At 40.0% G+C, this 16,141-nt stretch overlaps 1 protein-coding gene across 3 annotated transcripts in view; it reads left to right on the forward strand.

Annotated features, from left to right (window-relative positions):
• The first annotated feature begins 1,817 nt into the window (after window positions 1-1,817).
• dph6 (diphthamine biosynthesis 6) overlaps window positions 1,818-16,141 on the forward strand; it is a 67,049-nt gene continuing 52,725 nt past the window's right edge. For all 3 annotated transcript variants that reach the window (XM_020054361.3, XM_020054362.3, XM_020054364.3), the window contains exons 1-3: window positions 1,818-1,967; window positions 8,161-8,252; window positions 8,452-8,636. In XM_020054361.3, the coding sequence (XP_019909920.2) occupies window positions 1,945-1,967; window positions 8,161-8,252; window positions 8,452-8,636 (300 nt within the window). In that variant the 5' untranslated portion in view covers window positions 1,818-1,944. The remainder of the gene's footprint in view (window positions 1,968-8,160; window positions 8,253-8,451; window positions 8,637-16,141) is intronic.

Genomic DNA, 16,141 nt, shown 5'->3' on the forward strand with positions numbered 1-16,141 from the left:
TAAGACAATTAAATATCAATAGAGAAGGGAACACATTTTTCATCAATGCATAAATGGAATCTTTTCACTAAGACACACATTTTGTTAACATATCATAGAGAAAGGTGTGTTTATGTTCTTGCCCCTCCATCTGCAACCTTGACTGGTCTGTCTTGGTACTCAATTTATCGGCCTGTGATTTCAGGTCTTACTTTTTCATTACACTGAAAGTTTTTGTGTCCTTGTGCAACACATTTTTTTTGTGTATCCGTGTAAATCACCTGTCATATGCACATGCTCCTTTAAGGAAAGGCCAAGGGTGTCATTCAGTTTCCCTCGCCTTGCTCCCATATTTATGCGTCTCATATTCACGTCATTGCTTGTGTCTTCGTTGCACTATACATCAACACGTTTTATCCCCTTCACACCAACAAAAAGGACATAAAATGCCTTTTTTTTTACGCTGGTCGAGTGCTGCCACAAATAAATAAAAACAGAACAACTCACTTCTTTATTAATCTGTCTGAATAATAAACTACTTAATAACTACAGCTGATAAGTGAGGTGATTTGCATTGGTCAGAGCCCATGGGCTTTTAATGGGAATGACCAGAAGCAGTGAAGCTGTGTGGTAAAGAATTACCATCACAATTGGAAAGTTGGTGCGGATATATTTATGTGTTTACAAAACTGAAGGACAAACAGAGCTATCGGGTGGTTTCCTTTTGGAGAAAAGGCAGTTTTTCAAAAAGGCTTGGACCATATAAATGGCACTATTATTTTCAAATGACGTACTTTCTTTTTCAGAATATCATTAAGTTACCAAATAACTATCTAATTAACAAATGCTGAGGAGCATTATGAAATACATTTCCTTCTATGTCTGCATTTGCGGACAGCAATCAAACGCTTTACAGCAAGGATTATAGTACAGGTGGTCTCTATACTGTAGCCTATGTATTGCATTACCCGAATCACCAGGCTATGCTCTCACAGGGTTTGGAAGGAACTCTTTAAGGGTGAACGGAGCTCATCCTAAGGTCTGAAGCTTTGCCTTGCTTTTCAAAAAGCCAAACAAAAACAGTACAAGAGATAGGAACATACCAAAACAGCAGTGGGGTGAGGAGATGTCTTCTTCAATTTTGTACATTCAGACAAAATCAGTTGCCTTTGGCCTGCTTACGGGCAGAGGTGAGGGAAACACACCACGGCAGTGCAATTATTCTGCTCTGGCACAACAACAGAGAGCAAAAAGAGCATCAAAGGGTTTCCTCTAAGCCAGAGCCTTTCCTCAGAGGGAAAAGCACAACCTATGTGAATACCTTACCATGGACGTTTGGTTTGGGCTGCATGTCTCCATGGCTACACATATTAGAGGCGAGTTGGCTAGGGGTTGTATTTTCTGAACTTGAGCTTTCAACCTATTTGTGCAATATTTATAATGTGCTAATAATTAATAACATAGACATACAACCCTTTTGTTTTATATTCTTGTGTCTGTGTCGGAATGTTAGAGATTAAGCAACCATGTATATGTGTTATTATTCTTATATCTCTGGATAAAAGCAGTAGGGATGGTCCCTCTGGCCTGTACTAAACATAATGCAATAAACAATCTCAATAATAAACATTTACGTGTGTGTGTGTGTGTGTGCGTGCACGAAATTATATTACAATATAAAATGTAAGAATCCCATATGTATGGCTGGATTAAAAAGCTCACACGCGTGGACTTCACATTATAATTTTTAAATAAAACGTAACCATGTGCTTTTTGTATTAATTACGTTTTTCTCAATCAGGCACCTCACAGGACAGCTTCAAATGGGTCCTATCATCCAGGAAGTGCTTGCTTATTCAGTCCATGTGGTTTTTGTATACATGCTGAACTGTGACTGATTGCTATGGATAACATTTTTGGATTGTACATTTAGTGACTGTTTATGTTTGCAAACATATTGAAAACATGAAAGTAGTCGCGTTGATAAGGTAATTCAATTCCTAGATGTTCTTTTCTGTTACTGTGTCAGCAGCTAGCTAAATATATACTGTAGTTAAAGATTGAATGTAGCCAACATGGCATGCATTGTTATCCTTTAAATAAATAAATGTTTATAACATTTTCAGTACATTGTCAGAGGAACTTACATGTCAGGATTCAACTGTTCAGGAAGTCACATTCATATTTTTCTTATCAGATGGACATTTACATTTAAGCGCTTCTCTTATCCAGAGCGACTTAAAGTAGTGAGTGTATTTACTAATTGTAGTTACTGACTACCCATATACTGTAAATGTAATCCACAACCCTGGCGTAATGAACGCCTTGCTCAACCAGCTGATAGGTTAGCTAGATGATTCACTCGGTGACACTAATTTAAGTAGTTAGTTTCACGTGTATTAATCCATCTTACTGTGTATAGGGCTGAAGGCTTATTAATCAAATCGCGAAACCATTTGTTGGTATAGTTTGACTGAAACTACTGATCCCAGATAACCCTGATTGTTGAATTTAATGACATTGTCCTCACTCTACCTATTGTATGTGCCATGTGGTTTTGTTTTGGTACAACAGAACTACGTTCATTTGCAATTGGATGCTGCGAGAGACAGTTGCGGTACATTGTGTGTGGTGAATGTAGGATTAAACGGATGTTTTCATGAAATTGTATGCATCGACGATTGACCATTTGTTGCACACATCCATATGATGCAGCATACCATTTGCCCAATCATGTTAAATCTGTGATTGAGACATTGTCAAACCACGTTATTATTTGCATTATTATTCTCCTGAATTTTTGTGGTGTCTAATTTTTGTTTATATGTTTACTACCAGTGGGCTCTGTAGAGTTGAAAATCAGGATGTGCCCTCAATAGCATAGTCCCCCAAGCTGTTCTGTTTCTTATCATACTGCTTGAACAATCAGTAAACAAACCAGCACTACTCCAGCTAACAACCTTGACTGAGCTTTCAGGTGTGTGGCCCACTACAAGCACTCACTGGAGCATGATGGGGCAAGTCAACCCTTTTCGACCATCTCACCTTCAAAGCTCGGTTGCTCAATCAATTTTCACTGCCTTTGGAGGCACGATCGGGCAAATACGTCTTGATTTCCATAAACAAACACTTGTGTACTGAAGTCAGTGTAATAATAATAATACCAGTGGATATTTTTGTTTCAAATTTTTACCCCTGAAGAACTAACCACTCTGACTGTGAATGTTCATATGTCAACTTTGTGACAGATGAGAATAAATATGTGTAAATGTGCATAACTATGTATGCACTCATTAAATAAATTCAATAGTGGACAGTTTAACGTTTTGTACTGCTCTGTAAGAAAATGTATTTCTATAGAAAAATATCATATTGTTATTTAACTGTTTTAAGCATTTCATGATTTGGGGTGATGGTGCATTGATCAATTTTACAGGTTAAATCTGTTATTTGGGTGTTTTTTCCTGAAGTCAGCCTTTAATGGTTTTGAGTATTGTAAACAAATATATTATTATTGGGTAAATATATCTTACTTTCTGTGTGATGCAAGGTATGATGATTTTAAGTCAATCTGATATTTATAAAGTAAGTCAGACATTTGCAATTATTTTGTTTAACATTGTTGGTTGAGATTCTAAAGCACTGGTCAGAAGAATCAACACTTGATTTAGCTTGGTTGCGCTGATTTAGAGTTTAGCATATTATGTATACTAAGTAGTTCTGTTGGCTTAATTTTTTAGGTAATTAAAGGTGATTCCAATAGTTTTTTTTCCTTTGTTTTAGAATGGTTATACTGGTAAATGAGTGTTTAGCAGTTTGTTATGCTATGAGCCTTAATTGATATTAATGTATTGATATCAAATTAATCTGGCAAATTGATGGTTGATAATGAGCCAAGCCATTTTCACCATCAACAAGGTCAAGTGCACCATAGAGGCTTATGCGGCATTATGTAATGCACACCGCTCCACTGCTGAAGGAATGAACATGCATGCTCAGCAAGGCCTGCCAGGTTAAGAATGGCAAGTCGTGAAACACATCAGACAATGCTAATAATATACAGTGCCAATCAAAACTTTGGACACACCAACTCATTCAAAGGTATTTTTTTTTTATTTTTTTTTACTGGATTTCACATTGTAGAATAATAGTGAAGACATCAAAACTATGAAAAAACATATGTAGTTAACAAAAAAAGTATAATGTAGTTACCAAATCAAAATACATCATATTTTTTGATTCTTCAAAGTAGGGGTGGGTATTGGCAAGTACCTTGCGATAGGATATATCACATGGGTCTGACGCATGTTTTAGCATCCAGGACAGAGATCGGAGGTTTAATTATCATTAGTAATTTGTTTAAACTTCACTGAAAATAAAGAAAGGCATCGGATTACATGCTAATATCTCGTAGGTAATCAAGGGATGTTCAAAACAGCAAAACAAAAGTGACATTTGCACAAAATAGGCAAAGTACTAAGGCCCGACCACGCCGGCGGATATCAGTCTTCAATAATGTTTGAATTAATTTGTTACTGTAAATAACACCTACAATCATGGACATCATTTGTACAGGCTGTTAGACACTTATCTAAATAAGTAATTACACACTGTCGAAAATCATGGAGGAAAGAACAAGTTCACTCACCTAGACTAATTTTCACTGATGGGTTTGTTATGAATCCACGGTCTATTTTATTCTCATAGATAAATAGGCCTTAATGAGTGCATGTTGTGCATACAGTAGAATTTAATAAAATATGCATAAAATTACCATACAGTGCAAAACTTTCAATTTCAACAAGTGCTCCCTAAAGTTCAAGTTCTATCGGACACCCTGTCACACAATTCACCGGTCCAAAAGCATTCAGATGATACTGTTCAGATTGTATTCGTTTTGAATGATTAGATTTATATGCACTTGGTTTACATACATTTAAAAATTGTACTTTAAATGCAAATGTTTAATAGCATTTTTTTTCATAACAAACCAATGCTTTTTAAATACATTGTGGTTAAGGTAGTTTATGATTTCATTTAATAATTGAATTAGAATTGTTTAACACCAATCATAGTCAAACTATCGCAAACTGTTTGACTTGAAAACAGTGAGCCATCTCACTGAAAACGAACTATATCCATGGGAATACAGTAACAGGCTTTTATCGGGTAGATTTTATGATTTTTACACAAATATTATTGTTAAAGAAACACGCCCGATCAGTTGCCGCTACTGGAATTTACAAGAAGGTTGTCGATGACATAAAAAATAAATAAGCAATCGATTCTAGTGATCAGAATATCGATCCAATATTGTGAAAAAAAGATTAGCCATTTTACATTAAATTGTTGTATTGGATTTGGCACAGCACTAGTTCAAAATAGCCACCCTTTCACTTGATGACAGCTTTTTGAACCGTCTTGGCAATCTCTCAACCAGCTTCATAAGGTAGTCAACTGGAATGCTTTCCCAATAGTCTTGTAGGAGATCCCACGTGTGCTGAGCAATTGTTGGCTGATTTTCCTTCACTCTGTTGTCCAACTTATCACCAACCATCTCAGTTGGGTTGAGGTTGGGTGATTGTGGAGCCTCGGTCATCTAATGCTACACTCCATCACTCTCCTTCTTGGTTAAATAGCCCTCACACAGCCTGGAGGTGTGTTTTAGGTCATTTACCTGTTAAAAAACAAATTATAGTCCCACTGAGTGCAAACCAGATGGGGTTGTGTATCGCTGCAGAATGCTGTGGTAGCAATGCTGGTTGAGCGTGCCTTGCCGCTAAATAAATCCCCAACAGTGTCCCTAGCAAAGCACCATCACACCTCATCCTCTATGTTTTACGGTGGGAACCACCCATATGGAGATCAACCATTCACCCACTCTGCGTCTCACAAAGGCCCCATTGTTGGAACCAAACCAATCAGAGAAAAGGACAAATTTCCATCCTGCTAATGTCCATGTCTCGTGTTTCTTCGCCCAAGCAAGTCTCTTCATATTGGTGTCCTTTCGTAGTGGTTTCTTTGCTGTATTCGACCATGAAGGCCTGTTTCACGCAGTTTCCACTGAACAGTTGATGTTGAGATGTGTCTCTTACTTGACCAATGTGATGGTTTTTTTGGGCTGCAATCTAAGTTGAAGTTAATTGCTGATTTCTGGGTCTGGTAACTCTAAGAAACGTATCCTCTGCAACATAGGTGACTCTGTGTTTTCCTTTCCTGTGGCAGTCCTCATGAGAGACACTTTCATCATAACACTTGATTTTTCTTGCTGCTGTACATGAAGACATTTTTGATGTTCCTGAAATTTTCCGTATTGACTGACCTTCATGTCTTAATATAATAATGGAATGTTTTTTGGTTGCTATCGTTTTCCGTATGTCTTATTTCATAGTTTTGATGTGTTCATTGTTATTCTACATTGTGGAATATAGTAAAACTGAAAAAATACCCTTGAATGAGTAGGTGTGTCCAAACATTTGACTGATACTGTGTAACCTGAACTACAAACCAGATTCCAAAAAAAGTTGGGACACTACAATTACGAATAAAAACAATGCAATGATGTGGATGTTTCAGATTTCAATATTTTATTCAGAATACAACATAGATGACATATCAAATGTTTAAACTGAGAAAATGTATCACTTTAAGGGAAAAATATGTTTATTTTAAATTTCATGGCATCAACACATCTCAAAAAAGTTGGGACAAGGTCATGTTTACCACTGTGTGGCATCCCCTCTTCTTTTTATAACAGACTGCAAACGTCTGGGGACTGATGAGACATGTTGCTCAAGTTTATTAATAGGAATGTTGTCCCAATCTTGTCTAATACAGGCTTCTAGTTCGTCAACTCTCTTAGGTCTTCTTTGTCGCACCTTCCTCTTTATGATGCGCCAAATGTTTTCTATGGGTGAAAGATCTGGACTGCAGGCTGGCCATTTCAGTACCCGTATTCTTCTTCTATGCAGCCATGACATTGTAATTGATGCAGTATTTGGTCTGGCATTGTCATGTTGGAAAATGCAACGTCTTCCCTGAATGAGACGACGTCTGGATGGGAACATATTTTGTTCTAGAACTTGGATATAACTGTCAGCATTGATGGTGCCTTTCCAGATGTGTAGGCTGCCCATGCCACACACACTCATGCAACCCCAAACCATCAGAGATGTAGGTTTCTGAACTGAGCGCTGATAACAACTTGGGTTGTCCTTGTCCTCTTTAGTTCGGATGACATGGCGTCCCAGTTTTCCAAAATGAACTTCAAATTTTGATTCGTCTGACCACAGAACACTTTTCCACTTTGCCACAGTCCATTTTAAATGATCCTTGGCCCAGAGAAAACGCCTGCGCTTCTGGATCCTGTTTAGATACGGCTTCTTTTTTGACCTATATAGTCTTAGCTGGCAACGGCGTATTGCACGGTGGATTGTGTTCACTGGCAATGTTTTCTGGAAGTATTCCTGAGCCCATGTTGTGATTTCCATTACAGTATAATTCCTGTATGTGATGCAGTGCCGTCTGAGGGCCCGAAGATCACGGGCATCCAGTATGGTTTTCCGGCCTTGACCCTTACACACAGAGATCACAGAGTTCCAGATTCTCTGAATCTTTGGATGATATTATGCACTGTTAGATGATGATAACTTCAACCTCTTTGCAATTTTTCTCTGAGAAACTCCTTTCTGATATTGCTCCACTATTTTTCGCCACAGCATTGGGGGAATTGGTGATCCTCTGCCCATCTTGACTTCTGAGAGACACTGCCACTCTGAGAGGCTCTTTTTATACCCAATTATGTTGCCAATTGACATAATGAGTTGCAAATTGGTCCTCCAGCTGTTCCTTATCTGTACATTTAACTTTTCCGGCCTCTTATTGCTACCTGTCCCAACTTTTTTGGATTGTGTAGCTCTCATGAAATTCAAAATGAGCCAACATTTGGCATGATATTACAAAATGTCTCACTTTCAACACTCAATATTTTATCTATATTCTATTGTGAATTAAATATCAGTTTGAGATTTGTAAATTATTCCATTCCTTTTTTACTCACAATTTGTACAGTGTCCCAACTTTTTGGGAGTCGGGTTTGTACTTACACATATACGTGTTCGTGTTTATAAGACATAAGACGTTAAACGGTACAATACTTTGACTTGGGTTATTGTGTTGCAGTGGAGGCAAAGACAGTTGCTACAACATGATGCAGTGTGTTGCTGCCGGACACAGCGTAGTAGCTCTGGCCAATCTGCGTCCTGCTAACACAGGTGATATGCTACATTTTTTTCCTCTTGTATCTTTGGGGTACGTAAAGCAAATTTTACACCTCACTGTTATCTGTAGCTCTGCTCCTTAGCTAGGTTGATTGGAATAATGTGGATAGAGTGGATAATATGGGAAATGCCTTGCTTAAGAGGAACACTAACACTTTGTAACAGCCTTATGTTACCTGTGCCCCTGTGTTAGATGAGTTGGACAGCTACATGTATCAGACAGTAGGTCACCAGGCAATCGACCTGTATGCGGAGGCAATGGATTTGCCCCTGTACCGACGCACCATCCAAGGCTCCAGCTTGGAAATTGGGAGGGTCTACAGCCAAACGGAGGGAGACGAGGTGGAAGACCTCTACCACCTACTGAAGATGGTCCAGGTAAACTTAAATATGGAGTAGCGAAGGGGGGTAATGTGGAGATATAGGAGTTACATAGATAGCGGAATAGAGTTGAGTTTTACTGTACCAAAACAATGGAAATGCCATTGAAACTCACTATGTTTAGGTTATTGATTGAATTTGTGTTTCATGTTGTCTTTGGGTGTGTATCGCATTATGACGCTTATATCAATGTTCATGTCATCTTCAAGTTCAATGCCATACATAAACACCTCAGACCATTGTGACTACATTTCAAGGTTCAGGGATAGGCTATATGACTTTTAAGATGTTACAGGAAGATTCAGAGCCACTTATAGGCCCATTATCACTTAATGTACTAGACCTGCTGTGTCTCAATTAATATGCAATCATTTTCCCACACATCACAGTACATGTCAGAGCAAAAACCAAAGCACAAAGTCCAAGAAACTCTCTGTAGTCCGCCCCAAGATAGAATTGTGTTAAGCCATACCGCAGAACTAAGGAAGCTTATAAAACATTGCTAAAGCATTTAGAGTTCCCAGGAGCGCACTGCGCTCCATCATTGTGAAATGGAAGTTTGAAAGTTTGAAACCAAGACTCTTCCAAGATTGCCGTTAGGCAAAATTCATTAACTGGGCAAGTAGGGCCCTTGTAGGGCCTCCAGAAAGACACCAACTTTGCAGCACTCTATCAGGCCTTTATGGTAGAGTGACACAAGGACTGAAGGACTGTGCGAGCAGTAGGAAAAATATGATTTGGTCTGATGAGAACAAAATCAAACTTGTAGGCCTGACTGCCAAGCGCTAATGCTCATCATCTGGCTAATACCATCCTTACTGTAAAACTGGTTGGTACAAGCATCATGCAATGGGGATGCTTCTCAGCGGGCACTGAGGTGAGGATTTTATGGAAAGATGAACGGAATAATATACAGAGGTCCTTGGAGAAAACCTTATTCAGAAGTATTGTGTTTAGACGGTGGCAAAGAAGTAAATGACTTATAAAGTAAGTCTGTAACAAAATGTGGAGAAAGTGAAGGGGTCTGAATACTTTCTGAAGCCACTGTATTCATATTTTGTGTTATTAAGGTGTGTACTAGGGATTTTGCATTCATATATTTACATTTAAGTATATAGTAGTGTCAAACAGGGCAGCACTGGCTAGTCTACCAACACTCACCTGTACATCCTTGCAAAAGAATGCTGATCATTGCTTTTTTTTTTTTACAATTTTTCATACAATTTCAATTTGAAATGTGAAGTTTAATTTTATTACCTTGAAACAGAAGAAATTGATGAAAAGAAGGGAGCTTCTTAATTGGCTATTCTCATTACTACAATTATACACTACACAGCTATTTTGGGCTAGAAATTTGATACATTATTTTTAAAAGAAATGTGATTAAAAGTCTTCCCTTTGACTTTTCAGTAGCAATGGCAAAGATAGGGAATGTGAGGAGATTCAAAGTATTACGTAGGAGATAATGTCCTATGTAGGTGAGTACTATTTTGTTCTGAAGCAAGGATTGTTCTAGATTACTAAAATGCATCAGTGTGATTGGTTAATTCAGAAGATTATTTGCTTTGGCACCTAGTCATGTCCATTCTTTATAACTCCAGGATGGAGGGATTAGGGGTTCCCTATTTTCATGAGAATCTACCAATTCTTCTTCTGAGAAAATTGCAAGAAATTCATGCTCTCCTCAGGTATTCTGGTTCAAACTCGAAATGCCATTTCAAAGCATAATAAAAGCAAAAATATACTGACAAGATGATACTACTATACATTTTACACATGATGTTGTTTTTATTACATTAATTACTTATTTTCGTGATTCTTCTCCACTTATCAGACTCTCCTGGATGAGAGGATAGAGAGTGCTGAGGTTCATCAGTTGAGCGCAAATCTAAACCCCCAAGTAATTAATGGCTTATGTGTTTGTAATTCTTCTTTTTTTTTTTTTTTTATTATATTTCTAGTAATAAAGTCAATTACCGTCGCTTAAGGTTACAACATAAAGAAAAACATGAGCCTTCAGGCTACACAACTTTAACCTATAGAACTTAATAAAATGTAAAATCACACTTCTGCAATTGGCTCACTTTGTTTTTGGGGTGTGGGCCTTCAGAATTGTGGAGCAATTTATTTGTGGAACCGCCTTCACATTTTATTTTTCACCTGCGTTTTAACATGCTCCTGATGGCGTACATATTTGCGAAGCTTGGCCACACAGACAGCATTTTGGAAATTCATACCAGTAGCTCCAAAGTCCAATTTTGTCTAATTTATTTACCATATTCATGCATTTTAAGGTATAGTATCATTACAGTGTGAATGCTTTGATTTAATAGCGATGTGGTGTAATTAAATATGGTCCTCGACACCACACCCACCCTGAGTGTTGATTATTCATAGTCCCGGTAGAGAAGCAGAGTTGCCGATAGGGAAGATATTTAGACTTTGCAGGTATTTAACAGTTCCATTTACATAAACGCTGTTCATATCAATCATTTATTATAATTTACTTGTTTGTCAATATATTCTGTATCGGGAATAGGGAATGAGTTGAAGGGGTAAATCTAGGTATCCCAGTTTCCGACGTTTCACCCTGAGAGGGATACAGATCCTGACGTCATGTTGATGGTCCTAGCTTTCAGCAGTGGGTTCATAACAGCATAGTTCGAATCCATGAGGGTGTAAAACAGTTGGGGAGCCAACCAAATGTAAACAACTAATAACCGACGGCCCGGTCTGAGTATTTCACAATCTGCTCAGTTACTGGGATTTTCAAGCACAACCATTCCTAGGGTTTACAAAGAATGGTGTGAAAAGGGAAAAACATCCAATATGCGGCAGTCCTGTGGGCGAAAATGCCTTGTTGATGCTAGAGGTCAGAGGAGAATGGGCCGACTGATTGAAGCTAATAGAAGAGCAACTTTGACTGAAATAACCACTCGTTACAACCGAGGTATGCAGCAAAGCATTTGTGAAGCCACAACATGCACAACCTTGAGGCGGATGGGCTACAACAGCAGAAGACCCCACCGGGTACCACTCATCTCCACTACAAATAGGAAAAAGAGGCTACAATTTGCACGAACTCACCAAAATTGGACAGTTGAAGACTGGATTTCTGTTGAGACCTTTAGATGGTAGAGTCAGAATTTGGCGTATACAGAATGAGAACATGGATCCATCATGCCTTGTTACCACTGTGCAGGCTGGTGGTGGTGGTGTAATGGTGTGGGGGATGTTTTCTTGGCACACTTTAGGCCCCTTAGTGCCAATTGGGCATTGTTTAAATGCCACGGCCCACCTGAGCATTGTTTCTGACCATGTCCATCCCTTTATGACCACCATGTACCCATCCTCTGATGGCTACTTCCAGCAGGATAATGCACCATGTCACAAAGCTTGAATCATTTCAAATTGGTTTCTTGAACAAGACATTGAGTTCACTGTACTGAAATGGCCCCCACAGTCACCAGATCTCAACCCAATAGAGCATCTTTGGGATGTGGTGGAACGGGAGCTTCGTGCCCTGGATGTGCATCCCACAAATCTCCATCAACTGCAAGATGCTATCCTATCAATATGGGCCAACATTTCTAAAGAATGCTTTCAGCACCTTGTTGTATCAATGCCACATAGAATTAAGGCAGGTCTGAAAGAGAAAGGGGGTCAAACACAGTATTAGTATGTTGTTCCTAATAATCCTTTAGGTGAGTGTATGTGTCTTTTGCACTGTGTTTTAACAATGAAAATGTTTTCAAATACAATATCATAAAGTCCAACATAAGGCTAAATGCGGCTATATCCAGCACAGCAAAAGCTTTACTTTCACAGATCCTGAATAATGGATGACTGTTACTAATGCATTGATAAGGAACGCTAGCATAGTGTGGTGATGCCTGGGTGCAAGATGTCCTTACACCCCCCCATCTGTTACTACACAGATGTGTAGTAACAACATAGAAATCACTGTGTTGATAAATGCAATGCTACTGCAAATTTATATATAGGGGAAACACTGAAAGTGGATTAAGCAAATTCTCATATTTTGTTCTTTTTATGTGTTCATGAAAGTTTCATGTAAGAGTTTGCCTCTAACAACCAGCCTAGCAGGGCAGGAAACATTCAATTATTTTTCTCTGTTTGACAAAGATGAAACGCAGAATTAATTACCACTAAATATTGAATCAAATACACCTTTTCCACTAGGAGGGTGAAGAAATATTAATTTAGTGTGAAATAATAGATGAGCCCAGTGGTGGCGTGGCGTGGTGTAGGGAGGTCATCTGGTGTTTTACACACTCCTCTTAGAGGAGCTCACCTGACTGCCTGGACTGCCTGCAGCCAGTAAAAAGCTCCCCTTGTCTGAGCAAACAGCCCATTCACATGTGTATTCGATCCAAAGCAGACCGTTCCTTTCTATCTCTCTCGTCACTCTCACACTCACAAGAGCAACATCAAATTTTAAGAGGCTCACTTGTTGCTGATGTGGGGCGGGGGGGGCTGGGGGGGTAGGGGGCAGGGATGAGGATGGCATTGTGTAAACAGGAAGGGGAAAGTGCTCTCTCTCTGTAGGTCTTGGTAGTAGACATGTTCATCCACTGCTGGGAAACCCGGTGCCCCCTCCAAGGGGGCTTAGCCCAGTAACCTGCCTCAGGGCGTCTATCTCTGGCTCCCTCTGTTATTTCGCTCTGCTCTCCTGCTTACTTTCTCTCTCTCTCTCTCTCCCTCTCCATCCTCACCATACTATTCCCCTGGTCCATACTCGCTGGCTTTGCCATTGCCAGGTTTTGCTAATTTCCCGTTTCCAGGGCAGGGCTGACGTGACCCCGTCCTGAGTCAGGGCCACAGGCAAGGCCAGCGTTGGCCTCAGGGGGCCACTGGGGCAAGCAGACGACTAGTCTGCGCTGTGTTTATCCCTTTCGCAGTTAACTGTGGAGCGGGGCAGACTTGTACACCTAAACAATGCAATGCCTTTCTTTCTGCAGATGGGCTGGTTGTGAAGTGCTGGAAGATTTAACCTGGTGTGTGTTTTAAGTTTCTTTTTCGATGAGAAGTTTACTAATTGCGGTGGTTCATTATTTTGTGCTGTTTTAAACAGTGCGTTGACATCAGATATGTTTATGTAGTTAGGGGATTTTCTGTCTCCTTCCTATTGTTCACTTTCACTGTTTATATCAGTTCTGGGTTCTGGGAAAATACTGTTGCTTCCAATGGCTTGATTACCAAGTTTATTTAAAAGTGTGTTTTATTCACCTTGGGTTTAGTGTAGAGTTTGATTGTGGTGGAGTGAAAAGTGTTGAGAAAAACAACTTCCGATAATTAGCTGTTAAATCACCCTCACAGGAAAAGAGTGGTTTTGGCATCAAAATGTGTTCTGTTCTGAAGTGTGATATTTTGAAAGATTCATCCTAGCAGTTTCAATTAATTAGATGTTATTACAATCTATTTGGGAAATGACACTTGAACATAGACTTCTTTTTTATTTCATTCCTGAAGCCGTGACGAGTCCGAGTGCATCTTTTTTCTTCCTCCCTCCGTGTTGAAATACTTGAAGTTTGACAACTCTGCTCGTTAGGTGAGCCAACAGTGCCACCTATGGGCCGACACTTGGCACCTCACAACCAAGCCAAACTCACAACTCACTCTGGTTTCTGACAGAATGGATGGTCATTCAGAAACCAAAGGTGGGATCATTTTCAGTAGAACCATTGTCAATAAAGAAAAATACCCAAATAAGATACGCCCCCCTCCTCCTCGCCCAACAGTGGTGATAATCACAGAGTGAAAATATGCCCTCTTGCCTTGCCCAACCCAGTTATCGGCGTCTGTTCAGGGCCCTGTCTTTTTGAAGTGTGTAACCCAATAGATACACAAGTCTCAGCAGACCCCGCCTCACCCTGCTATGCGTCTGACCTTTGTACCTGGCCTTTGAGGGCGAGCACTAACTTGTTTTGTCAGCCACGGGGGGAGGGACATCTCGCTCCGTCGCCAACTTCTCTATGCGTGTTTGCGAAGAGGTCCGATGGCTCCTTTCGCTGAACATCTCCTAAATCCCACCACTAATGGAATGGTTGGATGTAAACAACAGGTTTATTCCAACATTAATTGTTGTAAAGGTGAACATTTCTGTGCTAATTGAGCTGTTGGTCTGCCCCCCATCCTTTGGTCCTGTACATCAATACTGTAGATGCGGGGGGCGTGTTGTTGGTTGTCCCTGCACCACGTCTCCTCTTTTGTGCTCTGACCGGACACTCCGACTCTTTGCTCCTGCCGAGCCGAGAGGAGGAAGGGAGAGTTAGGGAATGAGAGGGAGAGAGCCAGACGGCCCCTTTAGAGGTTATAGGTCATGTGATAACACATTTCCGTCTTCATCCTCCATAATAATAAGCACAGTGCCTATCTGTAATCCGCTGGCTTCAAACATCCCACTCTAAAGTCTTTGCTGGAAACAAGCCTTCTCTTCCTCACTCGCCTTGCAACTAGGTTTTCATTTGACTTTTTCCCAGGCTATAAATGGCAGTACGTATATTTTTACATTTCTTTCATATCATTGAAAGGGCGCTGACTTACTTTTATATGCCAAGTACAGTTGATGGCACATTTAGGCAGAATTAGTGTCTGTTACTGGTAGGTAGAGGAAACTAAAACTTGAATAACTTGGATTGCAATGGCAAGATGTCAACTGCAGTTTAATGAGCCTGTAACCTCTGACCTGATCAGTAAAGACAAATGAACAATTCCAACTCATTAGGCTGATAGGGAACAAGAGATTGTATGAATATGTAGGCATTTCATTATAAAACGTTTAGAAGCAACTCGACATTTCTGTCGCAATCCAGCCCAGGCTATGTAGAGGATAGAAATGTTACATTCAGATCCTATTTCCTACCATGTAATTAATCAGACTTTTCAGGAACACAATGGTTTCAAACATTGTTATTTTGATAACTGAGCGATAGTCTATCCCAGGGCAATGTCGGTCGTTACACCCTGAACATATCTTTTTTTTCTCCCGTTTTATCAAGCCCATTTTTTCTCCTTCTTTTTTTGGGGGAGCGGAAAATTACTGGAGAGCGCCAGTCCGCCGGTTCTTAGGCCTTTGTAGATATTCAAACATTCCCTTCCGTTGGTGCGTGTTAAAACACCCCATTTTTAGGAAGATAATCCCTGCGTTAAACACACACATCCCCAGTGTCACCCTTCCCTACATTATCAGCGGCAGCAGACTGGGCCGAGCCCTCTGTGATTTGCGAGGGGGAGTCGGCCATCCCTCCACAAGTCCAAACATTCTTTGTCTTTTTAAGCCTCCCTCTCTTTTTCTCCCCCCCCCCCCCCCCCCCCTTCATATCTGGCCTCTTGTGTTCTCGTCGTAGAATTTCTGAAGCCTTTAAAACAAAAAAAAGCCTGCCATTGCGTTGCTGCAGGTGCCGTGGTCTCGAAGTCCCGCTGTGAGGGGTAGAAGAAACAGGCGAGAGGAGTCTGCCGTTGAACCCCAAGCCCTGTGT

Source organism: Esox lucius, chromosome 15, assembly GCF_011004845.1.
Source record: "Esox lucius isolate fEsoLuc1 chromosome 15, fEsoLuc1.pri, whole genome shotgun sequence".
In the NCBI taxonomy this organism is placed as follows: domain Eukaryota; kingdom Metazoa; phylum Chordata; class Actinopteri; order Esociformes; family Esocidae; genus Esox; species Esox lucius.